Source organism: Motacilla alba, chromosome 11 (assembly GCF_015832195.1).
Source record: "Motacilla alba alba isolate MOTALB_02 chromosome 11, Motacilla_alba_V1.0_pri, whole genome shotgun sequence".
NCBI lineage: Eukaryota > Metazoa > Chordata > Aves > Passeriformes > Motacillidae > Motacilla > Motacilla alba.
This window is the reverse complement of record NC_052026.1, coordinates 2,235,738-2,261,011: the sequence shown is the minus strand read 5'-3', so window position 1 is coordinate 2,261,011 and position 25,274 is coordinate 2,235,738. Positions and strand designations below refer to the sequence as shown.

At 43.0% G+C, this 25,274-nt stretch overlaps 2 protein-coding genes across 4 annotated transcripts; both read right to left on the bottom strand.

The window, feature by feature from the left end:
- Positions 1-80: 80 nt before the first annotated feature.
- On the bottom strand, positions 81-17,598 carry UBA2 (ubiquitin like modifier activating enzyme 2). Its single transcript, XM_038148259.1, is given in 18 exon segments — positions 81-1,410; positions 2,669-2,805; positions 3,596-3,701; positions 4,253-4,349; positions 4,923-5,078; positions 5,542-5,654; positions 5,746-5,839; positions 6,747-6,907; positions 7,445-7,544; positions 8,328-8,449; positions 10,669-10,736; positions 11,384-11,505; positions 11,651-11,751; positions 12,186-12,250; positions 13,375-13,445; positions 13,715-13,798; positions 17,208-17,529; positions 17,531-17,598. Coding segments are annotated over 18 exon segments (2,271 nt in total). The 3' UTR covers positions 81-1,126.
- A 784-nt stretch (positions 17,599-18,382) lies between these two features.
- PDCD2L (programmed cell death 2 like) lies at positions 18,383-24,158 on the bottom strand. 3 transcript variants are annotated; one of them, XM_038148200.1, is made up of 8 exons: positions 23,908-24,158; positions 23,645-23,808; positions 23,431-23,500; positions 22,140-22,412; positions 21,925-22,091; positions 20,777-20,890; positions 19,037-19,185; positions 18,383-18,542 (listed from the first exon to the last, which is right to left on the bottom strand). In XM_038148200.1, the coding sequence occupies exons 1-8, from the start codon at positions 24,016-24,018 to the stop codon at positions 18,412-18,414; spliced, it is 1,179 nt and encodes a 392-aa protein (XP_038004128.1). In that variant the 5' UTR covers positions 24,019-24,158; the 3' UTR covers positions 18,383-18,411. The 3 variants fall into 3 exon arrangements, with proteins under 3 accessions (XP_038004128.1, XP_038004127.1, XP_038004126.1); XM_038148199.1 differs by having other exon boundaries at positions 21,925-22,174; positions 22,223-22,412; positions 23,908-24,156; XM_038148198.1 differs by having other exon boundaries at positions 21,925-22,412; positions 23,908-24,154.
- Positions 24,159-25,274: the final 1,116 nt, after the last annotated feature.

Genomic DNA, 25,274 nt, shown 5'->3' with positions numbered 1-25,274 from the left:
GCATGAGGTGGTGAAAGCGTGTGTGTGGTGGCGCAACTGCTGCAGCTGAAGAGCCCAATAATTGATTGTCCAAGAAAAAAAAACATTCACAAAAGTTTTATTAAAAAAATTCCCCTTTCACCTCAAACAAGTGAAGCTCAAGTTCTGTACTACTAGGTTATGTTTAGAAAAATGGAAATAATACAGTAATTTTTGAAGGCTATACATTGTAAAATCCCATAAGTCAGCATAATTTTGGACTGTGCAAGCAAATATAGCAAGTATTTCAGATGTTATTTATTTGGTCCATCAGATGTACAGTATAGTAGTAGTATCTGAGTTTACAAAACATCAAATATAAATAACCTGAAACTGTAACAATACACAAAAATTTGCTTCTTACATTGACATACCAGGCAGTACGAGCTGAAAAACTGGAGTAAATTAACAGTTTTACAGTAATGTACATAGTGCCAGCTGATGTTCAAGAACACTGTTAGAACGTGGCACTAATTTGCTTTGTTGGATTTTCTTTACTTGTTCGGGGTGTGAAAAATGTTTAGGACTAGGCTAAAAATGTTATTCTTCAAGCATCTGTGATTTTGTGAATGCTGGAGGTCGAGCAGTCACACTTGCAACATGGCCTCAGAAAGGGATAAGCAAATGTGCAGGCAGGCAACTGCTGGGAAACTTCAAAGGTAATCACTCAAAAATAAAAAATGCAGTTGCTTAAAATGTGGGCATCTGGTGATGGCCCTTTCACTAAACAAAAGTAGGTTTTTTTTGTCCTGTTGGATAATACCTAAAAGGTATTTACACAAAAATACCATGCTGTTTTCATAACTGTTTAGGTAAATACTTATCTGTAGGTATTCATAGACTATGTTTCCACTACATTTAATATATGGAATACAGATAAAACTTTCCGAGTCTATTGATGCGAGAGTTTTATCATAAAGAGAAACAGACACAAATTATTTCAGCCAGCAATTTGGTATCCACTTTGAACCAAGGCCTTAGAGTTAGTCTAGTTCTGGACATTTTTCACATCCCACCACAATCTGCTGTTACAGTATGACATTATGTGAATCACTTTGTCAAGGGGCCTTTGGAGGTTCCCCTAAATGCTCTTCATCTTGCTCTTAGCTCAGCACACGCTCTTCGCCCCGACGCACTCGCACCCTTTCTCTTCAAGTTTCCTCTTGTGGCTCCTGCTCTCCTCCTCCCCGAGGCTGCTGGCAGCCCCCTCATCCTCAGACTCCACGATCATGAGGTCGTCCTGCTCCTGCTCGGCGCGCGCTCTCTTGGCCTCCACGCACTCGCAGCCCTTGTCCAGCTTCCTCTTGCGGCTCCTGCTCTCCACATCGTCAGCGTTGCTGGAAGTGCCTTCGTCCTCAGAGTCAACAATCACCACGTCCTCCTGCTCTGGAGCTGCAAAAGAGGTGGCTGGGATTCAAATGGATCCTGCAATGGATGCAGTCTACTCTCAAACCAGTTTTCCTACATAAAAATTGGAGCATTCTTTATCCACAGTCTTTGCCATGCAACTGCAAGAGTGTCACCGTTGAGTCAGAAATGACACTGATAAATGAGTGACACACTCCAGGCATTCTCAGAAGGGTAATAATAATAATTTTATTAGGAACCCATTCCTTTTTATACTCTAGTTCACTGCAGGTGGACCTGATTGGCCCTTTAATCAAAACACCGTCACCGTTGGTTAATTAAGAAACCACCCTTTTGGTAAACACCCTTATGGGAAAACAGCTCGTTAAAAAACCTGTGGATTGTTTACAATTCTTTCTCTCCAGCTCCCTCAAACCAATTCATGGGAAAGCTTATCTAGCTTTCTCTCTCTCTGACCAGACTGTCACATCCACACAAGAGTATCTTAAATGTCCCTGAAATTACTCTAAAACATGGTTTTCACACTGGTATTCCTTCTTTGCTACAGGTGTGGAAAATACTGCAATAAGCCAAAAATATGGGAAATATGTTAGTTAGCACAACTTTTTTTTGCATGTACAAAGCAGAAGAATTGTTGCTGTCTGCAGCAGTTGCTGGGAAAAGAAGTTTTGCACACAGCAAGCTCTAGAGCAGCCTTTCCTTTCCCTACTGCATCAGAACTCCAGGAGAGGCCACATTCCAGCAGACAGAAGTCTCAAAGAGAGGGAGAAGCGGAAGGGTGAGCGGACTTACAGAGCTGAAGGATAACAATGGATAGTATGGGGAAGGGGAGAGCCAAATGTGAACTTCAAAGACATCTAGTGGATTTTGTTCGGTTTGAAACACAAATTCACTGTAAAAACTCATAATTATGTTAAATTATGCAATTTTTAATACAATTCAGAGGAAATTTTAGCAATACTCTTAAATTTTAGTTTTCCCTCACACAAGAGGGAAGGGACTACATACTTTGTGTCTTAAATCTGTGCACATATCTTGCAGGCAAAGGAACACCAGGTAAATAACAATTTCAAAGTTTATGTACTATAAACTTCTGTGCTTTTTGTGCTCTTTGTAAAAATTGTAAATGTGCATTTTTCTATTTAGTATTAGTTGTACAGAGAGGCAACTTAAATGCCTTTTACTGTGTACTGGCAAAATTAAATCACACAACTGAAGACAACTTTAACTGGACTGAACTAGAGAAGGACTGTTTTGTTTAATATTGATTAGTTTTGATTACCTGTTGATGTTGAGGGTTGTGCTCCATCATCACTACCGTTGCTAATGTTCCTGGATGTTGGTTCTGATGGTTTAGGGCCAATTCTTTCAGGGGTATCACCAACAACTTCAAATTCCACATCTTTTTCTAAGTCTTCACTGCAGGAAAATACACATGCTTTTAAACAGCCAGGAAAAAAAAAAATCCTGTCTTTTACACAAAAACCCAACCCATTCAAGTATTAGAGCACCCTGCAACTGCGACAAAATGGGAAAACATACTAAAAAAGAGGAAAGTTCAGTCCTCTTTTATAATTTATGCTTTGTCTGTTCCTAAACACCATTCCACCCAGTGCTACCAACTCCAAATGCTTAGGAATCAGAAAAAACATTGCCTGAGCTTATCTTTCTTCCTTAACAGCACAGCCCTCCTCCCACTGAACGTGCAGTGAGTTTCTTTGTGTGTCCATTACTTCCCCAGGGCTAAATATACACCCCAACAAGTTCAGAGGGACTTGTGAACACAGGTAGTCAAGCAGAGCATCTGTTGTCCTAGCAGGCTGGGGTTTTTTGCCTTTCTAAATTTTAGGGGTTTTTTTTAATGCCAGTTTCTTGCTTGTTTGTTGCCCCAAAGGTTAATTTGTTTTTGCAATGTATTCTTATGTTGTGTAACAACAAATTACTGAAATAAAACTCTTTCAGTTATTGTTATAAAAAACAAAACCACAACAAGACTACAACAAAAAAGACACAAAACCAAACCAAACAAAACCCCTTTAACTATAATTTCATAAAAAATAACCATTTAACCATTCCTCTTTTGCCTCTATATTTCCTTTCAGCAGCCTAATCTTTGAACTTCGTTCATGTATTTAAATGGTGAGTGAAAAATTCCCTGTGGAGCCATTCTATGTATTTACACAAAACATCTTTATTTCAGAGTCCTTACCTATGAAGCACATTGATTAACAGAGTATAGTCCTGAAGGAAATCATCTGCTTGTAGTCGACTTCCATTTCGAATGCCAAAGTCTGATAATTTCCTGTGGTTATTTGCTACAAAAACAGTAAAAACCTGCAGTGTACAGAGCTATTTATAGAAAGACCTTTACACCTGAACAAATATGGAGTACTCCAGAACTTTTATGTAGGAACATAAGATTAACATGTATTAGCTATATTTAAATTAAAAGCTGACATTTAATCCTATTAGGAGTTAAAGCTACTTGTGAAGTTTGATTTATTTACTCCTCATGCCATAACATTCAAGCACTTCGCAATTACTGCATTTGGGAATATTTTGGAGATGCTTTCTGGCACCATGAACAGAGAACCATCTACGAGCCAGCAAATGCAGGGGGCTTGCAGGCAGGTACCTGTTCCTGAAAGGAATCCTGACACACCAGCTGAGCAGTGCTTTGTGCAGGAAAGCTGAGCTGCACATGCAGCTTGCACACAATAGCCCTGGCTGTCCTCAAGCCACTCCAAACACCTGCAAACCCAGTCCTCTTCAAATACTAGTCCACAGGGTGAGCACTGCAACATCTGCTACACACCTGCTCTGTAGAGTCTCTTCTCTTAGCCCAGACCCTCAGGAGCATACATACCTTCTGTTTCACCTTCTTCTGAAGAGATCAGGATAGTTCCCTTTCCATCATCTATTTGTACATCTGGTGCTACCATAGCAAATTTTTCTTTCAGTATCTGAAAATACAAATATATTAAAATATATTCAATCTCTGAATCAAAAATATTTATTAAAAAATTTCCTGAATTATGTTGACTTTATTATTCTAGCTCATTTTCAGGCATCTACTGAAAGCCTATACTTTTTTGTTCACTTCCACAAACAAAATTGTTATATTTTTGAGGGCTGATACTTACAGGTTCACATAAGCTAGAAAATTTTTTAGAATACTTCATAAAAGGACAGAATTACAAATCAACTGTGACCACAACTGTAATATAGCCACTGAACTTTCAACTGAAATGCAAGTTTTGTTTTTTTACTCTCAGATATGAATAGGCTTTAAAACCACCAAAATTTATAAAATACAAACATTCTTTCACAAGACATACAACACACCTGGGCAAGGAGCCTATTGGCTAATCAGCTCTTATTGTAGCTGAGAGAAATATATATAAAATATAAACAGGAGATGCTAGGTCAAAATACACCGTATATATTGTATAATATAATATACAGCAAATATCTAATTTTAATAATTTACAGTATTAGATTCGAAATGAAAGCTGTAACTGTAGCTCAAGATTTACCTTATCCTGGAGTGTCAACACAGTAACTTTGTGTGTGTTAAGTTTCACAGTCACTTCTGGCTTACTTGCACATACATAACAATTGGGATTTGGTGGATCCAAAGCACAAGGAACCAACAGCTTCTTCCTGGGATTTGGCTGCTTGTTCAGAAAAATCTTGAGGACAGACAAGAAGAAATCAGGTTATTCTGTAATTACCAGCATGTCCAAAGCCTGTTTTCCTGCAGATTTCTCTGGAAATCCTGGTCTGACAGGCTGTCCTGTTTCCTAACCCTCTCTGCTGTGCCTGCTGAGCAGGAGTCTCACACGGCCAGTGCAGCCCGTGCTGACTGAGCAGCTCCTGCCAACAGCTCTAACACCAAACAACCGCACTGCAAGTGATGGCAGCCTGGCTCTCTCTCCTATCCAGCAGTAAATTTTTATTAACTCATAGGAATTTATTGATCCTTAAGACCTGCACTTCTCTTTTCATTGTGACTGAAAGTTCCCAGCATATTCAGAATCTACTGAAGCAACAAGTGAGGGACACTAAAACTACACAATAGTGAAAAAACATTAACTGTAACTTTTAAACAAATAATAAATAGCAAGAAAGCAAAAGCATTTTATTCTTACTTACCGTTCTACACTGATCTATTTTCCCCGATAAAATCTTCAAACCCTCCAGCACTATCAGGCCAGCTATCACTGCATTGGTAGTAGCTATAGCTGGGATAATATTTCCTGCCATTGCTGCAAAACAAACCAGTATGCAGATTTTTAACAGCAGAAGAAAGCAAGAAGATTGTAATTTAAATAAAACAATGTTCCATTTTATCCTTACACTTGATATCAAATCTGCTCTTCATATTCATTCCAAAAACATGCATCCTGAGGTTTGCTGCAGCAGTGACAAAATCCATGGCAGAAGGGTCATCCTAAAAAGAAGTTAATACAAAAAGCATTTAAAAATCAGATTACTCATTAGAAAGAGTTTGCGACACATAGTTCCTAAAACCTTGAAAACCAGAATTAAAAAAAAAACCTGTACAAAATTCCATTTCAAAGTCAATATACTTCCTCATTCAGATGGTGTACTCAGAGCAGTCGTACTTTACTAACTACGGATTCTAAACATATATTTTAGTAGCAAATTTGTATATCTGTACTAATAAAATGCCTTGTACGTTATAAAAATATTGAAATCCTAAGTCTTACAATGTTTCAAAGATTTTCAACATTGAATTTTAACTGTGAATCAGTTTCAAACACTGGGTGTTTCAGAGAGAAGTATTTGTACTACTGGTCGTAGTAACATTCTAATATTTTGCCCCCCCAACCCCCCCTTCATTTACAGATTACTTTTTCTTATGCCAAATGATGACTGGAAGTGATACTGCCAGTATAAAGATAAAAGGGATGATTTTTGCCTTCTTTAACAGAACTTGTATTGCACACCCATCATCAGCTGATTGCTCATAACCTCAGTAAACCCCCAGCTACTGACACCTGGCTAAGAGCATGTATTGGAAACAGGTAAGAAGGGAAAAATGAAGCTGCATTATTTAAATATTTTCAAAAATCAAAACATGACAAATACTTGTGAATTTGTGCTTTTATGAGCAGGAGAATTTGGTGAATGAAGTGATTCCCACCACAGCAGTTAATCCCTACCCTCAGTGAGTTACACAATATAGTGTTTCAAGAATGTATTTGTTTACATATGGAAACTGTTTCCACAAGGTGCCAGACAGTTTTGTGTTAAGTAGTATCACTTTTGAAGGACACGGAATGAGCCACTAACACTTGTATTACCCAAGTGGAGTTCATACATGGCAAACTAACCTTATCCCATATAAGTGCTTCTCCATCGGCCTTCTCAGCCAGGTGAAGACTCAGGGTTTTAACACTCTTTGAAAACAGGTCTGCATAGCTCCTGACATTGAGAACCTGCTGATCCTTCAGCACTGCAGAGCTCTCATTCTGCTGGTCAGGTATGTTTTGCTCTTTGGGGAAAAAGAGAAAAAAAATAAGATCAGGAATATTTGTAAGGTCCACAGAAATTCTCTCAAATAACTTTCCAATTTAATCAGAATTCAGTATTTTCTAAATTGAAGAACAATATCCTTAACCTACAGTAGCCCAAACATTTTATAACAAATCTGCATTTAAAACTGCAACTACAGCTATGCTATCAGTCACCTAAACATGCACCAATTACAGCAAATGTAAATTTTCAACCAAACAACTTGCAGAGATAAATCTTATAAGTGCTTACAGTAAGGTGTCCTAGAATAAGCTGACATAATTTTATTAAATGTGTATTTTCTACAGCCAATACTGAGCATCTAAAACAGCAACTGCAAAACAGTCTTAAAGAAAGTGTTGTCTATACAGAGAAAGATTTGAAATCTTCAGGAAGTGTAAAGAACTAATATGTTCATTATCACATCTCAACAGTAAAAAAATGTACGTATCACAGAGATGCATTAATAAACAACAGGTATTATTTACAAATGTACAGTAGGAGGAGGGACAGTTACCTTGCTTTTGTACCTCAGCCCAGTCCAGTGGCACTGGAGGCTTTCTTTTCCTCCACAGCTTATCCATTGTCAGCAGATATCTAATGTCATCTTTGAAAAGCTAGGAAACATGAAAAAAAATCAATTTAAAGGGGGAAAAAAGACACTGAAAAATCAGCATTACATTGATGAGGTTTTGATTTTCTCCTTGACAGTATTTTCAACTACATAAAACAGATTCTCCAATCTTATTCCCGACTCTCTAACACTCATTGCATAGAGCAGACATAGCTCTGATTAATCTGGGGAGGAGTAAAGTGAAAAATCAAGAAACACTAGTTCAAAAAGTGGTTTACCTGTCTACTGAAGCCATCCCTACAGTTCTTTGTATGCCCCTATGCCCCCTCTGAGACATGAACGAACATGCCAATGAATTTCCAAAGAAAAGTTATTGCTACCTATGAACATTACAGTCAAGTTCATTTCCTCTATTTATCCACTTTCAGAAACTACTTAGAACAAAAACTCCTAAATCAGTTTGTCTTTTCTTATGCCAGAGCCTGATAATGCACAGATGACTGATAGCTTTGAAATCCCCAGACTGGTTCTGATTATGCCCAGTGCAACTCCAGAGGTCAAACAGACCCTTTCCCATTAAAAGCAACACCATGGAGTTTGGTCTGCACAGAGTGGCCAGGCTGCTGCAGCCATCTCCACAGATGCAGATGGAATCCTTAAAAGAAGCAAACGTTGCAAGAGACCAACACAACAGCAAAACTGGTGGATGTCAAAACAGGATCACATAATTGATGGCTAGCATTAAATGTCCAAGCTCAAGTTTGACTTAACTTTACAGAACCTCATGCATTTCAAATAAAGACATTTATTTGGGGTAAAGAAGTACCTTAGTAAAAAGTTTAACTGGATCATAGCCAGTGGATTTAGCCCACTCCTTAGTTGAAACACGTTTAATCTCACCATCTTCATTGGATGCTAGTGCTCTGGCTTCTGCTTCTGCTGGCTCCCCTAGTAACAAAGTGAAAACCAATATTTTAAATTAAAAAAGAATCCCATCCAAATATTACCCCCAGAGTCAATTACCAAAATTATGCAGGGAGCAAAAAATGGCTGTATTGCACCCAACAAAAGCTGAATTAGGCACAGGGTGCTTGTTCCTCTTTGCCTCTGAAACTGCAACTCACTGACTTAACCTGGTATCACCCAACTCTTTTATTGGCAGAATCAATGAACAATTGTTTCCCACTAATTCTCTCCACATAATGTTGCTACTTCAGAAATCTCTTACCACCCCCTCTTAGTAGTCTCTTTTCTGGCTAAAGAGTCTTAGTTTGGTTGGGTTTTCAAAACAAATTTAAAACAAATAGGTTTCCTATCTCTGGTTCTTTTTATACAAAAAAAAATTCTCAATAGAGATGCTAATAATTTTCTTTCTTTCCCAGTCACATCTAATAATTGCTATCATGATTTCTAATAATCAGGTTGATGTTTTCATAGAACTATTTATTAATAATCGCAACTAAATGAGAAAAATCAACTCAGAGACCATCACTTTATGTGTAAATTTGGGAATATTTCCCCCCTTTTACCAGTGCATCACTTGCATTATTTCATATTTATCTGCCTCACCTACCATTGCCCAGTCATTCTGTATTGCAAAGCTTTCTACCACTTTTTGAAGTTAGGTTTCATCTTTTTGACTCTCGAGTGACTTTGCCTAATCATCTGTGCTGAACAGCACACATCTCCCACCTGAGACTCCTCTAATCACCATTTACCTTCATCATTCAAGTAGTTGATCCACTTCAGGATCTTCAGCCTTTTTTACCCCCTTGGCTGCTTATGTCCCTCAGGTTCCACTCAACAGTTTTTGGATCTGCCCCCTGGACATTCAGAACAGCCTAAACCAGACTCACTCTACACAGGCTTGCTGATTCCTTCCACGGGCCCCCAGAACCCTGCTGGGCACGACTTCCCTAATAAATGTTGCATTAACTCTTTCCTGGATGTCCTGGTTTGGGCTGGGAGAGAGTTCATTTTCTTTCTAGTAGGCGGCCTGGTGCTGTGTTTTGGATTCTGCACAAGATAATGTGGTAACAGGCTGATGTTTCAGCTGTTGCCAAGAGGTTACTCCAAGTTAAGGGCTTTTCAGTTTCCCGTGCTCTGCCAGTGAGCAGGAGCACAAGGAGCTGGGAGGGAGCAGAGCCAGGACAGCTGACCTGAACCGGCCACAGGGATTCCAGACCTCAGAACACCCTACTCAGCACATAAACAGGGGGAGTTAGCTGAGAGGGGCTGATCTCTGCCTGGGAACTGGCTAAGCATCCACTGGCCAGCGGGGAGTCACTTGTTTGAGTTTTATTCCCCCTCTCTCAATTCCAGTTGTGATCAATAGTATTACACATTTGTTTCCATTATTAGCTGTTCTTATCCCAGCCTGTGAGGTTCACTTTCTGTGTGGCTCTCCCTGCTCTGGGCAGGGCAGTGAGCGAGGGCTGTGCAGTGCCGAGCTGCCAGCTGGGGTCAAAGCTGGACACTGCCACCCCCGTGTGACCACAGCACCCTGACCGTGGGCAGTCTGTCACTGCAGACGCCAGGCTCCAGCTCAGCACTCCTGTAACTGCCCTGCTGTCCTTACTCATTGCACTTGCTACCTGTCAACTACTTCAGCCATTGTTTTAAGTGACTTTATACTGCCACTCTTGTTGAGACTCACCTATTTCATTCTGCACTTCCTGCAGGAACAACCTGTCCAGTGATCACTATCTGATGTTCAAAGAATTTGAAGAGTTGGTGGATCCTCTAAGCTCCCCCTCCCAAGTCCATTCATCTATCAAAGGATCCAAAAGAAGCAACCAACAATGATGCTTATTCACCTCATAGTAACTATGATTACTGTCCTTACAGAAAAATACTGAATAGCTATAAAAATATCACTCAAAATGGACATATTTCTTAATGCTGAGGTGTTGCAGGCTAGAAGAGCTCCAACACAATTCCTGAAGTTCCTTGCAACCCTCAGCTAGGAGTGGGAAATGCAGAGTGACTACAAATAGCACTCAGTACTCTGTTCAAAATACAAGCCTCCCAGAGGCCAGAAACAGAATCTTCTTTAAAGAAAATTGAGTTGAAATCTCTAACCTTAATAAATGCACAGAAAGGAGTCATAATCTCTGAAACAGAACATTTTAGTAACAGGGTAAGCCCCCAGCTTATATCACACTCACAGGCAGCTTCAGGATCAGCTCTGTCAGGTGAGACTTCTTGATCAGCATCTTCTTCTCCAAACAACTGGCTATATAATAATTAAGAAACACAACAAGACCAGAATTTCAGCATATATGGTTAAAGACTCGTATTTGCTAATGGATATATATTCATTTCATGATTCTTGCTTTCAGACAGACTGCCACTTCATACATTGCTTTTTAAAATGCTGGGACTCATCACACATGGACTTAACACAGGCAACATAAAATGCCCAATACAAAAATGAATTCAGCAAAACAGGTTTCTGTATAACTCACTCAGTAGCTCACCCAATATCCAGCCTAATACTTGCACTGCAGTACTAAATGCATTTTTAGAACCTCTGGGATATCCAAGATTCCAACAAACTTGTTAAAACATGCATTAAACTGAAAAATGTGCTTACTTCATACAAAGATGAAGAATAAAGCAACTTCAACCTACGCTGATGTGCCAAACTACTCTGCCAGATCTTCTGTGCTATTAGAGCAAGGCCTAAATACTAATCAATCTTCCATCTTTATTAATCACCCCAGCACCCAGGTCAAGGAACTGGAGGTTTTCATCATAATCTATCTAAAATCCATTATAATAAATATTTTTAAAAAGTGTGTCAATTTTATTTCTTTCTCTGTATGTTTAGAAACTGAAAGAATGAACCATAGTACCCGTTTCTTTAAAAAGGTCACTTACTTGAACAAATACTTGGCCCACACAATGCAATGGATAGGCTCCGAGGGCGTATTTCGGATTGTGCAGCCTGGGAAAGTTTTCTGAGTTGGTTTAGGCTGACATTCATAACATTCTGTCACTCCCTGGTGAAAAATGAAGCATTTACTTGTCACCCTGAGAAGGCTACTGATCATCTGGGCTATTAACAGATGAACTGTAACTCTATCTCCAAACACCCACTCCCTGTTGTCTAAAATAGCCAATGACAAGAGTGACACCCCACCTAACCTTTTTGATAACAGTTACTTGTCCAAGGTAGCCTGCAGTTCCACTCTCTATAAGAGGAATATCAGCAGCCAGACACATCCTGTTCACATGGTTACGGGCAGCTGCAAATCAAGAGGGTTTTAAAGAAAAAATTTGAATAGTTAAGAAAAAAGAAGTTTTCCTTCTCCAAATTCAAACTAGCATCCTATGCACTTATCTTTATTATACCTTGTTTCTCTATAGAGCACTACACCATTCTCACAAAGCCCTGTTTCCCATTCTCACAAGATACATGGACATTAATAAACACAGCAAACTCAGCTGCCTAAAGCTGCGCTGTACCCACAGTACCCAGCAGCTCCCATGAAGCAGAGTTAGCAGCGCACATTTCCTCTCAGAACACCTGCAGAAGCACTAACCACCCCTTCGAGTCTCTAGCAAAGCACACGAGGCTTAGTGCAGCTGCAGATGGGTTAGGAGGATACTGCTTATTCAAAGGACACTGCAGCAAGGAACAAGCAACATCTGTAATATAAAATCATAGTGAAAACTTCACCTCTGTTATCCAGAGCATTCATAACCAACGTAAACTGGCGGAAGAACTCTACGTTATAGTCAGGGCTATGGAAAACAAAAACAACATTTCAAATGGCACATCCAAGCTGTTGGTTATTACTGCACAACAGAAACTCTACACATGCAACCAATGTTCGTGTGATAAATTACACATCTTTTACATTTATAAATTTAGCTACCCTTTAACTGCCCCATTTGTCTTCTGCCCACTTTAACGCTGGGTGAAAGCATGAATTTTATGCTGCTGGAAGGAAGCTACTGCAATTAGTACTAATTTGACCAATGAAACGGGCAGACAAGGGAAAGTGATTAAACTACTCTGACCTAATGAGTAAATTGGCTGAGCTGTGGTAACTGACCTTAAAAACCATCAGCTGTAGCTAAAACATGCACACTGTAATTACCACAGCTCATCAGACTGTGCATAATTCATTGTGCTGTGATAGCTCCACTGGTTTGACTGTGTGGCCATCCCCTGAGGAGCCAACACGTGGGACCTTCAATGCTGACACTTCAGTTAGCTTTATGTTGCATTTTTCTGACTTAAAGAAGAAGGTGGAGAAGCAGAGAGAGAAAAGAGGAAACAGGATTAACAGTTTCAAGAGAAGGAAGCAGTGAGTCAGTGTTTCACTGGCTAATAGCAACATCAGAGTTCAAACCTCCATGGTACAGATTAATTTGTTTAGAAACTGGGGCAAATATAAATTAAAACATGGGGAACAGCTAATGGAACCCTACATAATCTTGTACTCTACTCACTGGTTGCAGATCATAAAGACTAAATTTCAACAACTTGGGGCATATATAAATGACAGTTACCTACACACACAGAGGACTTAATTTTGTTAATCAGAGACTCAAGATTCACATGTCTCTTAATTTAATTATTGCTCAAGACATCAGGACATCCTTACAGAGTAGAAACTCATATGGCAAATGTTGCCAATAAAATTAAAAACAAATACAAACAAATTACTACAGCTTACTACCAGAGCTTCAAACCCATGCAAAAGCCACACTCCCACTCAAGCGCGTGGTAATTCACATTTACAGCTATTTCTCCTTACTGAGGAAGCTTTGTAAAATACCTTAAAGCACACCATTGTAGCATTTAAATAACACAGTACTTGCAAATCAAACATGTAATTAGAGCTTAAAACCAAACATACTTCATGATGCTATCATGGTAAGCTATAATATTAGCTTCTGGACAAAACTGTAACACGCTTTCCTTGGCAACCTAGAAACAAAACAAAAAAAAAAGAAAACAAAAAAAACACTTATTATTTCTTCCTTCCTTCTAAAAGACAGACTTGATACCAGCTGTGTATCGAGTAAGTTGACTACCTTAAGTGATTTAAGTACTTTAATAATGAAATGCTGTGGATAGCCACGATCAGCCAACCAACACTTACCTCCTCCCAGCAGAAACTAAACTGTGACATGTTTCTAGCGCTACCCATAAAATAATACTGAGTAATGAGGCTTAAGCTTTGACTTTTTCCTCACCTGTGATTTTGATCTTCCAACATGTTTCTTCTGAAACAGAAACTGTCTGTTGAGATTGCTGACATCAATAGTATCCAAATCAATCTATAAACACACAAGAAAGGCATTTCACTTTCATAGGAAAAAAAGGAACAAAACCATTAACACAGTTTGAAGAAAAGACAGTTGGCCACAAGGCAGAAACTTTGCAGAGCCCTTCTCAGACCTTTAAGGCGTCACATCAGGCCTACAGCAACCGAAGAGGCACAAGTGGTGACCTACGACTGCTGACAGGGGACCCTGACAAAAGTGCAGGGCTACATGAGAACAAACTTTCTGCAGAGAGCCCCTGCTGAAAGTGCCCCCCCCCACAGTGAGCAGAAAGTCAACACCTGCTTGCACAGGATGAAGAGTCCAGCAGCAATTCCCGAGGAGCACAGCACAAGCTCAGGTGGGAACTGCAGAAATCCATCAGACAGGTCCAGCCAGCCCCTCCCTGCACCACCCACCCTGAGCCCTGCCTCCTGCTTCCCCCAGGCCCAGGAAAGGCTGCTCCAAACCTACTGGTCCTTCCACTTACAGAGCACGGCTCTGAGCACCCGAACCAGTAAATCAAGGGCTGCACAGCCATCTTACACACACACTGCAGGGCAAAAGCTTTTACTGCCTGTCCCCAGGACTAACTGCCTAAGTGCACATTAACAAACTATGAAGTCCACTTATAAAAAAAGAAATCAAATCACACAATCAAAGAGTTTAAAAACATACAGCACAGAGCAAAAGGATGCCATGGCTGCAGCTCCCCTAACAGTTATGCTTCTATTTATTAATATATACACAGGAACAGCATGAATTCCAGTCTCTTTAGTCCCCACAAGAATTAAGAAGATTTAACTAGAACTCTGATATTTATTCCTAGCTTTGTTACCACTACTTTTTGTGCAATTAAAGATTCTTTGATCAACAACTCTTGTTAGCAGTCTTCTCCTGTCCTTAACATTTTAATGAGGAGAGTTTTTCTGAGACATTTCAGAGATTTTTCTGAGATATGTCAGAGATATTTCTCCCAAATTCCCACAGGTAATGCTGACACAGCTTCAGCTACCCAGAGAGCACTCAGTCTGACTGTGCAGTGTGAAGGCTGTTCTCACACGCTCCTGACTTTATTAACCAAACCTGGACTATGAAAAAAGCTCGGTACACACTCAGTGAACGTCCTCTGCGCGAGAGATCAAACCCCAGGATTAATCTACCTCTTTTCTGAAGGGAACAGTTTCAATTGCAGGACTAAGTTTTAACATACTAAAAACTGCAACAGCTACAGAGTTTTATTTAAACAGTTAATAAAAGCACCTGTGGCAATAAAGCAAACAAAAGATACAACGTTTTGAAAATATATTATAGAGCTGAGACTGTAAACATTCCTACCACTGTATCACAGTAACTACCCAAAGCCTTGTCTCTTTTCATGAAAATAGTATTTGCATAATTCACATTTCTACCTCTGTTCCTTCCTCAAAAGACACACAGAAAGCTTGCTTAGTCCAAAGCCAGAAAGCCCAAGAACTTCAAGGGAAAACAATAAAGTGCAAAACACTGTTAAAACCTTCACTACCCAGAAAGCTTTGAATATTTCAACTGAAGAGGATGACAAGCAACAATCAGCTCCTGCTGAGAACAAGAATTACAGCATTAAAGGGAGCAAAGGGAGTTCTCCAGAGAGAAAACTTGAGACCACTAGACCTCAGCAGAAGTTTCAGTCTAGCTAAGAATGATGACAATTTAACAGCTCACTTATAAGACCACTACACTGCTCCTGTTTTGGTAACCTGGAAGAAAAGGCATCATCACTTAACAACATTTACTCATGCTCTTAATTCAGACCTGGATCTGAAAAAACATGATTTTGTTCTTCATTCATAGGGCAAGGGTATGCCTTTAAACACTATGCTTGAGTCACATATTAGTAAGTTATCTGGTATTCAAAACTACTGATTTTGAGTATTAATAGTCTTAAAAAAAATCACAACTTACTTAAAAAGTATTTTCAGATGCTCAAGTTTGTTAATATTTATTAACTGAGAAGAGTTCACAAATGTTGACAAAAGCACTTTATTCTGCTAATAGCAAATTCCCTCTTTGTGTAACAAGTCTTCTTTTGCTCTCACCTTGTCTTGTACCCACCTGTTCTCTCTGTTATCAAAACATCATGTCTTGCCTAAAACACTGCCAGCAATACTGCTGCATGAAGGCAGATCCAACATGGGTTTAAGTTAATGGAGTCCCCCCAGTCAGCCTGGAAAGGCAATGCCAACCCCCAAACTGTAGCAGGGAAAACAACAGGAACACCCCGATGAGATTTATGGCCAATGACCAACTGGAAAATCAGGAGCTTTAAGCTCTGCTGTAATGGACTGCAGGAGTACATAACTGACACAGCAGAGTAGGGGGGAAAGAGAGCAACAATGCAGAAAATGCTTCTACTCCTCCGCAGTTATTTATTTCCCTGGTGCAATGTTCAAAATGGACAGGCTCTCAAACCAAAAGGAACATTTGGAATTAAACATATTCTACAAGTTTAAAAAGCATTCCAGTAGGAAAGCCCAAGCTGTAAGAATAACAAGGCAAACCAGTAACTGTTTTCTCCTACAAGCTGATGTGGTTTTAGATACAAGCTGCTCTGCTGAACAAGTCTGGCTGCAAACCCAAACTCCTCACAACCTGTCACACAAAACTCAGATGTGACTCCTGGGCACGTTAGCAAAAAGGTATTGAAGGAAACAGACTAGGCTGTAGCTGGATGTAAAACCGTATGCTCTTCTTTACTACAGTACGAAACCAATAAAGGTCTGGACACCAGGTAATCACAGAGAGAAATACTGTCGGTGAAACTATCTCTTTTTCATTACTACCCTCTCACATCTGCCCTTCCCGTTCGCATTCACAGATTAATATCTGGAAGCAAAAGTGAAAGCACGAGCCCGCGGGAAGCGCCAGCACGGACGGGTTTACAGCCCGGGGTCTGAAAGCACGGTTCACCTCTCCCGGGGGCTTCTCGCTGCAATTCATCACCGGACCCTCACCCCCAGCACCGGCAAAGGCGGCACTCGGCAAAACGAAAGAATTTCAAAATATCGCCGGGCAGCGGGCACGGCACAGCGCGGTCTCCCGGGCGGCTCCACCCGCGGGCTCGCGGAGATGCTCGGCCTTGCCAGAAGGCGGCCTGCCCTCGGCGGGGAAGGAGGAGCTCCCGCGCCCGGCGGGAGCCCGGGCTGAGGGGGGCGGCGATGGCGCGCAGGCCGCGGCCCCTTTGTGGCGCCCCGGCCCGGCGGTCCCGCGGCGGCTTTGGCGGGCCGGGGCGCTTCGAAACCGCGCACACGCCGCGGCGGCGGAGCGGCCCCGCCGACACCGCGCCCCCGCCGAGCGGCACCGCGGCCCCGGGCTCGGCCTCCCCCCGCCCGCCAGCCCGCCGGCCCCGGAGCGCCCCGGCCCCCGCCCCGGCATCGACCCGCACCACGTAAATGCTGCTGAAGCCGGTGAGCACCAGGTTCTTGAGCAGCTCGCAGCCGATGCCGCCGGCCCCCACCACCAGGACCCGCGCCTGGGACACGGCCTGGGCCAGCTCGGGGCGCAGCGGCCCCGACAGCGCCGCCGCCATGACGGACACGGCGGCGGCTCCGCGCGCCTCCTCACGGGCCCGCCGGCACGGAGCGCCGCCCGCGCGCGCGCAGCGCCCCCTGGCGCCCCGGAGGGCCGCGCGCTGCCCGGGAAGGCCGCGGCGGGGCGGGGCCGGAGAGCCGCGGGTTCGAGCCCCGCTGCCGCCGGAGAGCCCCGCACGCCCGCTGCAACAGCAAATTCCTATTTGTTTTGCTAATTTATAATACATTTATAGTTCAACTATACATATTTAATATATTCATATGTTTAAGATTTTTTTGCATATTATATTGTAATGAAGAGAGCTCAGGTAGGATTTGGAAAGTGCTCCCAAGCACACGGCAGGATTTGTGGGGCGTCCTGAGCAGGGCCAAGACTCACAGATCCTGATGGGTCCCCTGCAACTCAGCATATTCTCTGATTTTTTAATATATTTATTTCTAATGCATTTCTATTTTTGTGATGTCACTTAAGTTAACTAACTTGCCCCCAGAAGTTGACATGGTAAGCTACAATTCTTCCTTAAAACCACAGTTTTGCCAGCATCCTATCACTTGTGTGTAATTTTCTCTCCTGCCCACCTCCCCTAATTTTAAACCCACATTTTTAGTGCATTAATTTATGTTTCAGCATTAAACCTGTACAGAATGCTCTAGGGAAACTCAAATTACTTTTATTGCTTTTTAAAATCAGGCTGGCATTACGTTCTCCACTGCTAAGAGTGTCTCAAAACTGGATTCTGTGTGGCTGATGGGTACTAATAGTATATGAGAAAGGTTTTCTCCTCTACTTCTTTCCCTAATGCTAAGAGTAACTAGAACTGTGAAACAATCTCTGCACTTCAATTTCCATGAGTAACTGAAGTATGCAAATTTTGCCACCACGTTTTAGAGGCATGCTAATATCTTTCAATCAGTTACACTTGGAAATATGCACAATGCTGTCAAACAAACTTAAATTTTCACCACATCTGAGGAAAATTCTGTTATGCAATTACACACTTGTAGTAAAAGAAACCAAAACACCCCAACAGACTTTTGATCTACGTAGAGAAATACAATTTATTTAAATAATCTCTGATCCGGGTCTTCTTGTACAAAAATAAATTCTTCAAGAGGGGTTTGATGATTTGTCGGCCAACAGCTTCTCTCACATGTGTAAACTATAACAGTTCCAAATTCCACTGACAGATCTAAAAACAAAGCAACAGAGGTACATAAGGGTATGAAAAGTGACATAACCAGGGGCTAATGCTTACCACTAGACTTGAGTCTTTGCACAAATTAATTCAGTCTCCTCTGTAAACAGCATTTTCTAATGTTAAACATTTTAAAGGCAGCCAAATCAGAATTTTCAAAGGGATTTTTAAGTGTCTGCAATCTTATCTCACAACATTTATTATCTTCCAAGGCCTCCTTTAAGAGGCAATAAAGACAAATACTCCCATGGCCATGGAATTATCCCTACTGCAGTTATTACAGTTCACTAGTGAGCAACTCAAGCTATAATCAGAGTCTCCATGAAGAAGAGTTCTCTCTTTGCTCACTAGAATTTGTAATGGAGACAGCACATTCTCTGAACTGTGGTTAAGCACGTGTGGGTAGCTGGAAACAACCCAAATTGCAGTTCACTGCACTTTCCCAAAAAGGAGACTGCTAGAAATACTGATTCAATCACGCCAAGCACCTGAGTCACTCTGGAGCATGCTGACCAGCATGGGCATCAGCTGGAACTCAAACACTCTGCTGCTTCCACAGGTACTGCAGGCTGGAATGCCCTGGTCCAGATTGGCTGGAGGACTTGTGATGAATAAAGGCTGGCCACCCCAGGAGTATCTGAGAGAAGACAGGGAGGAGAAAATTATCATTTTTAAATATCTAAATTTGATAGGAAATCTTACGTGTTGGCAACAGTGCTCAGGAGTTGCTGAAATCTCTGAACCTGCTTCAAGTAAAAACATGGTTGTGAGTCAGAAGCTTCAAAGGAGTCATGAAATAAATAATAAAGACAGGGAGGGGGAAATACTTGGTAGGTTAATGCTTGGAAAATCTTAAGGAAGAAGCTGGATTTAGAAGAGACAAATGCTTTGAATGGATACCTCCAAAATATGCTGTACCAGAATCATTTCATTAAGAAAACTATACATTCCTGAAGAATGGAATCCTAAACAGCAGCAATAAAAGATAAAATTCAACAAGATTTAATATCAAATTGGTCTCAAAACCACTGCAGCTATGGCTCAGAAGTGACAGTTAATTTGTAAGAGCTATCAGAGCTTCACAGCTAGCAGGAAACAAAGGCCAAGGATGGTTTCCACTGAATGCCAAGCAGGAGATTCTGTGCTCTGCAGGCAGGGGAAATGGGAATGGAAGAGCACACTGACAGTCCCCAGGGAGGGCAAAGGGAGGCTATGGAAAGATTGTAACCAGGGACAGCCCAGGGAGCACCAGAGCTGGTGTTTTAGAGGAATGGCAAATTCAAAGAGCTCAATACTGCACAGAGACAGATCCAGTGAAAGGCTGGCAGAAAATGCTACTTGCACTCTGCATTAGAAAATGCCCTGTACAATCTTTGACAATGAATGAAAGTTTCTCATGTTTCATTTCTGCCTAAGCAGCTACTCAGACTTTTAACTGCACATCAAAAAGGGCCCAGTTAGTTCCACCTGGTACTGAAATGTTGGTGAACAAAGCCCTGTCACTACACTGAGACAGCCTGACCAGACAGGCAGCACTGGACTCCCTGGAAAGTTGGTGTGATCCATGAAAACCTGTATTTTCTGATACTATGAATGACTTATGATTTACTCTTCACTATATCCCACCCAGAATCAATGCCTCTCTCAGGGAGAGCAGCTACTCTGGGGTTACACCTGCTTCTGCTCTAGGAAAAACAGCAGATTTACAAGAAGACCTGAAGACTCCTGGGTGCTGAGGGGAGTCCACAATGAGCTACAGCTCTGGGGCTTTAAAACAAGAAATTCCTTGCAGGACAGACATTAGAAATTCCAAATAGATAACAAAATTTCAGATGTGCAGATAGCCTTGGAAATCTATCACAACAGCACAGCACTGTGTTACACTTCCACCTCAACGCTGTCTCTTGGAAACCTCTGTGCCTGGATTTCAGTGAGGCTTCAAAGACACTCAGGGTCTCTCCTCATCAGGTCTTACGTTTAAAGTCTCCCACAGCCAGAGCCATGGTCTCTGATCCTGCTTGGCTTTTCATCTACTTAAACTTTGTATGAAGAAAGCCCAACCAGGGACTGAAGTCTGACCAGAGACATGGCGACAGCCTCCACAGCAGCTTTTTTTAAATTAAGGAATTAAAACATACACATATTTCCAAATAAAGATATTATTCTGATGTATCAGCCATCCAAGCCAATGATTTGTATCTCTCTGTTACAACCAGTTTATCACATACCTTAAAATCTGTTCAGGACATACAGATATTCTTTTCATGAATTTATGGAATGTGTGGTCCCAGTTTTTGACTTCACTCTTCTCATATTTTTCATTACCATCTTCACCTGCAAAACTGTATGAAAATAAGAAACAAACTGTCCAGTAAGGTATTCAATATGACATGTTTTAAATAAGAAATGGCTACTATAAACTCACATTAAATTATACTAAATAAACTGAAAAAAGATATACAACTTAAGAGAAAATTCCTGTTAGAGGTTGCAAGTGAATATTTTTATTCTAGTTCTTTGGTTTCTGGTGACTTACAATTGCTAACAGAGTTTCAAACTATCACATGGGACTCAAATCCACCAGATACCTGCTGTATTGCATCAAAACCCCCTTCCTCTAATAACTTCTCAAACATTTTTGTGGTTCTTAAATGATCGTGTTATGATTTTCAGTTTTGAATCAAGCATAATTAAAGTTCTACAATTTTATAAAGATCAACAAAAATCAACCACCCCTCCTGAAAAGTCTTCTATGCAGGTTCTGCAGCTGACAGCAGCTTCAGCTGTAAACAAATCCAGTGCTGTCCCCAGTCCAGGCACAAGAGGCTGAAAGTCCTCACTGTGACCACCCAAGTTAAATATTTTTGGAAGAAAATATTTTCAGTAACCACGCTCAACAACTGTTTTTCAGGCAACCTTTAGTAAACCTTCAGGTGTCTTACCATCAGCCAGCTCTCTTGCCAAAATCCCTAACAACTTAAACTCCTAAAAATGCAACTGAAATGCAAGAAAAGCTTTAGCTCTGTAAAGAGAAAAGTGTGAAATGTCATGCTATAAAGTCATGATGTAAAGTCATGCCATTTGGCACAGATCTTGTTTCAGAGATTAACCATGCACTGCACCACCTGCAGCCCATGAACACTGCTCAGTCAGTCAGAAACAGCTGAGCTAAAACCACCTTTGAGTAACTCCAGATTTGGCAGCCCTGGGTGCACTGCTCTGTTCTTCCTGCACAGCACTCCAGTGGTTCCTAAAGGAGCTTCCAGACAATTCTCACCATTCAGGTCTAGTGAGAGTCCCATCTGGATTCTCAGCCAGCATACAGGAAACCACACAATTCCTTCAGTTTCACCATGAAACGCAGACCTGTTCTCACCTTTCTGACATCATCTGCTCCAAATCAACACACTCTCTCTGCTGATACTCCTTCAGTAGCTTATCTGCATGATCTGTATCAAGGAAACCCATGTAGTCTTCCTCATCCACAACATTAATGTAGAAGGGCTGGAACACAGGAGCTGAACCAGCCATCGCCATCACCATGTCCTCACTGGCTGCAGGATGTGTGTCCTGGGCACCTGGGCCATCCATGTCCTCACTGGCTGCAGGATGTGTGTCCTGGGCACCTGGGCCATCCATGTCCTCACTGGCTGCAGGATGTGTGTCCTGGGCACCTGGGCCATGGGCAGGCTCAGACAGGTGGAGCTGCTGGAGCTGGGATGCACACTCCACCTCGCTGCTCACAGCTTCCTTTAGGCCAAGCAGCTCCAGGGAGGCACATGCAGGAGCCTCTGCTCCATCACAGGCTCCCCAGTCATCTGCATCTTCACACCAATCCTTTGCAGCAAAGTTCGATTCTTGCTTCTGAGAATCAAAAAAGAAAGGGGGAAGAGAACATTGCCAAGGTCTGCCACCCTGATGCACTTCAAATTCAGCTTCTCACAGATGGGAGAACTGAGACCTTAACCTAATGCTCAGTGTTATGGCACCTACTCTCCTCATCGTGGTACTTCCCAACACACCGATGTTCACCTCCCACACCAGCAGTTATGGCAAAACCACCTCATACTGGAGAATCTGAGCAAGAATTCATCAGCCCATTGAGTGCCCTCGTGCCTCCTGCTGCCATGCCCTGGCTGTGGCACAGACCCTGCTAGCTGAGGGGCAGCTCCAGCTGAAGCAGCTACTGCACCCAACAGGAATTCTGCACCCAAAGGGCAGAACACAGAAGGGAATAACAATAACACCAGAGTAAAAGCCCATTTACCACAGGCCAAGATTCCGCACTGCAAATGCACCAACTGAATAAATCCTCCCTGCCCGCCTCCACTAGTTTGTTGCCACCCTACTCTTCCAACCTGCTTTAGCCAACACGCAGTTTTTCCTCACAAGTATATTAATAATTATTGAGTCACATTAATTCAAAAGCTCATGTTAAATTTAAAGAGATCAATTTAAAAGAGAAGACAAAGAAAACAGGTTAAAAATCCAAACCTAAACAGTATAGCCCAATCCACCTGAAGCTGGAAAACAAAGTTTAGACAGCTGAACTAACTACTGCATAAACTATCGCTTTTGGCCATACAGCTGGACTGCAATGTCCCCTTAAAAAGCGGCCTGGCATAGATCACAAACAGTAGCTTAAACACTATTTAACTGTCTTATAGTAAACGGCGTCGTGCAGCGACAAAACCTCCGCGCCCACGACTTCTCCACACAAGCACAGAACGTGACTGGAAACCATCACAGGGCGCAGCTTCTGGAGGAAGGTCACGGTTATTTGAACAAGGATTTGCAGGGTGTGCAGCTCCTTCTGCTCGGCTCCGCCGCGGAGCGCCCCCCGCAGCCCCGGCCAGCGCGGGCAGGCAGAGCTCAGCCGTACCTGTCTGACGCGGAGAGCTCGGCTTTGCTTATCCTGGGCCTGCGAGTACTGGGAGCGCAGCACCTTCCAGCTTCCACGTGCCGGGCAAAGAGAAACACAGGGTGAGGGGGACAACCGACCAGCGGCAGGAATAACAGCGACCGCAATAACAAAGCAATAGCGCCAGTAACAACGAGAACAGCGACAAGCGGCCGGCCCCGCGGCCCGCGCTCACCTGCGGGCGGCTCCCCAGCAGCGCGGCGCGGCGCAGGCGAACACGTGGAGCGCGCGGTGCGCGGGGCCGCGCTCCAGCGGGCAGTACACCTGCACCAGCAGCAGCAGCGCCCGCCCGCACCGCGCGCACCGCGGCGGGCCCGCCCGCACGGCCGGCACCCAGTCCTGCAACACCGACACCTCCGCTCAGGCCCGGCCGCGGCGGCCCCGCGCCCCGGCCGGGCCCCGCCAGCCCAGCCCAGCCCAGCCCAGCCCCGGCCCTACCGCGGTGCCGCCCAGCTTGTTGGTGGCCCACGCGGGGAGCGGCCCGGCCGGGCTCGGCCCCGCCATGGCGGCGTCGCGCAGCCCCAGCAGCACGGGCGGCCCGCCCGCCATGGCCCCGCCGCCGTGCGCGCGCCCGCCGACCCGCCGTGCGCGCGCCCGCGGGCCGGGCGTTCCCTCAGGGCGGCTCCGTCCCCGCTGCCGGCCCGGCCCGGCGCAGAGCCCCGAGCTGCGGACAGGGGGCTGGCCCCGGACCGGCCCTTCCCTGCCCAGTCCCGGCACCGATTCACCCACGCTTCTGCGCTGAAAGGCACTGGGTGGCAAATCCACGAAGCGAGCAGCGCGATCGGCCAAACTTTCTACCCTTTACACCTTTTAGCAAACAAAGACATTAATGTGCATTGGTTACAAGGTACGTAGTTCCCCTATTAATTAGTATTCTCTCTTCTAGTGGTTAATGAGTGCCTCGCTTCTCCTGCTAATCACTGCCACGCTCTCTCTTTCTCCTCCCTTGGCTCGCTGCTTTCCTGAGTGCTGCTCCAGGAGCTGGTGCTCCTGACCTGCCCCTGCCGCAATTCCCCTTTACCCACTCGGAGCCGATTCCACAGTTACTGAGTTGCCTTGGGTTGTTCCTTCCTTGTCCTCGTGGCCGCTGAATTCTGCATTCCTCGTGTATCGGTGGAAATCCTTCTCCCGAGCTCTGTTAACCTCCCGTGGGGCCGAGATCATTGGAACATGTCCAGCCCCAAACCTTAACAAGGCAGTTCTGATGACCAGGAATTTGTGTTTCTAACAGCTGCACATCACTAAGAGCTTGTTGGCTGCTCTGTTTCACAGATTAAATCTCCCTCCGTGTTGATCAGGTTTGCAATTTACAAAGATCAAACAGGAAAGAACATTCTATCTTAATAAAAATTTTCATATTTCACACTTAGCAGCAAGATGATCTGAGAAGCAGGACTGGCACAGAACAAACATACCTACTGACCACCTTGGAAAGGCAATGATAGTAATTATGGATAATTAATAAACTTCAAAAAAAGATTAAGGCTTTTATTGACAGCATGTGAAAAACAGAACAGCAGCAGTTCTTGCTGAATAGTATCAGTAAATATACTGCTAACAACTTCTTCAACTGTAGTTGCAGCTGGGAATCTGAACCAAGTGACCACGAATAGTAAAGCTATGAAAAAAAAGGAGGTTTGGAACATAACGTAAGTACGTGCCGCTTACATGTAGCTATTCACTGTGGCCGTGGTTTTAGTCCTTTCTCAGCTGTTTGACAGTGTACCAGCCTGTATATTTGGGGTTTGAAATCCAGAGATGGACAGAACACTTCCCCTCACGCAGTCAGAAACTACTTTGTAATC

Coding starts and splice junctions, on each gene's coding strand:
- PDCD2L (XM_038148198.1), bottom strand. CDS start 24,018: ATGGCGGGCGGGCCGCCCGTGCTGCTGGGGCTGCGCGACGCCGCCATG. Junction 20,891..21,924: donor GAGCAGATGATGTCAGAAAG/GTGAGAACAGGT, acceptor ATTTTCATACAG/TTTTGCAGGTGAAGATGGTA. Junction 19,186..20,776: donor TGTCCTGAACAGATTTTAAG/GTATGTGATAAA, acceptor GTCTTCTCTCAG/ATACTCCTGGGGTGGCCAGC.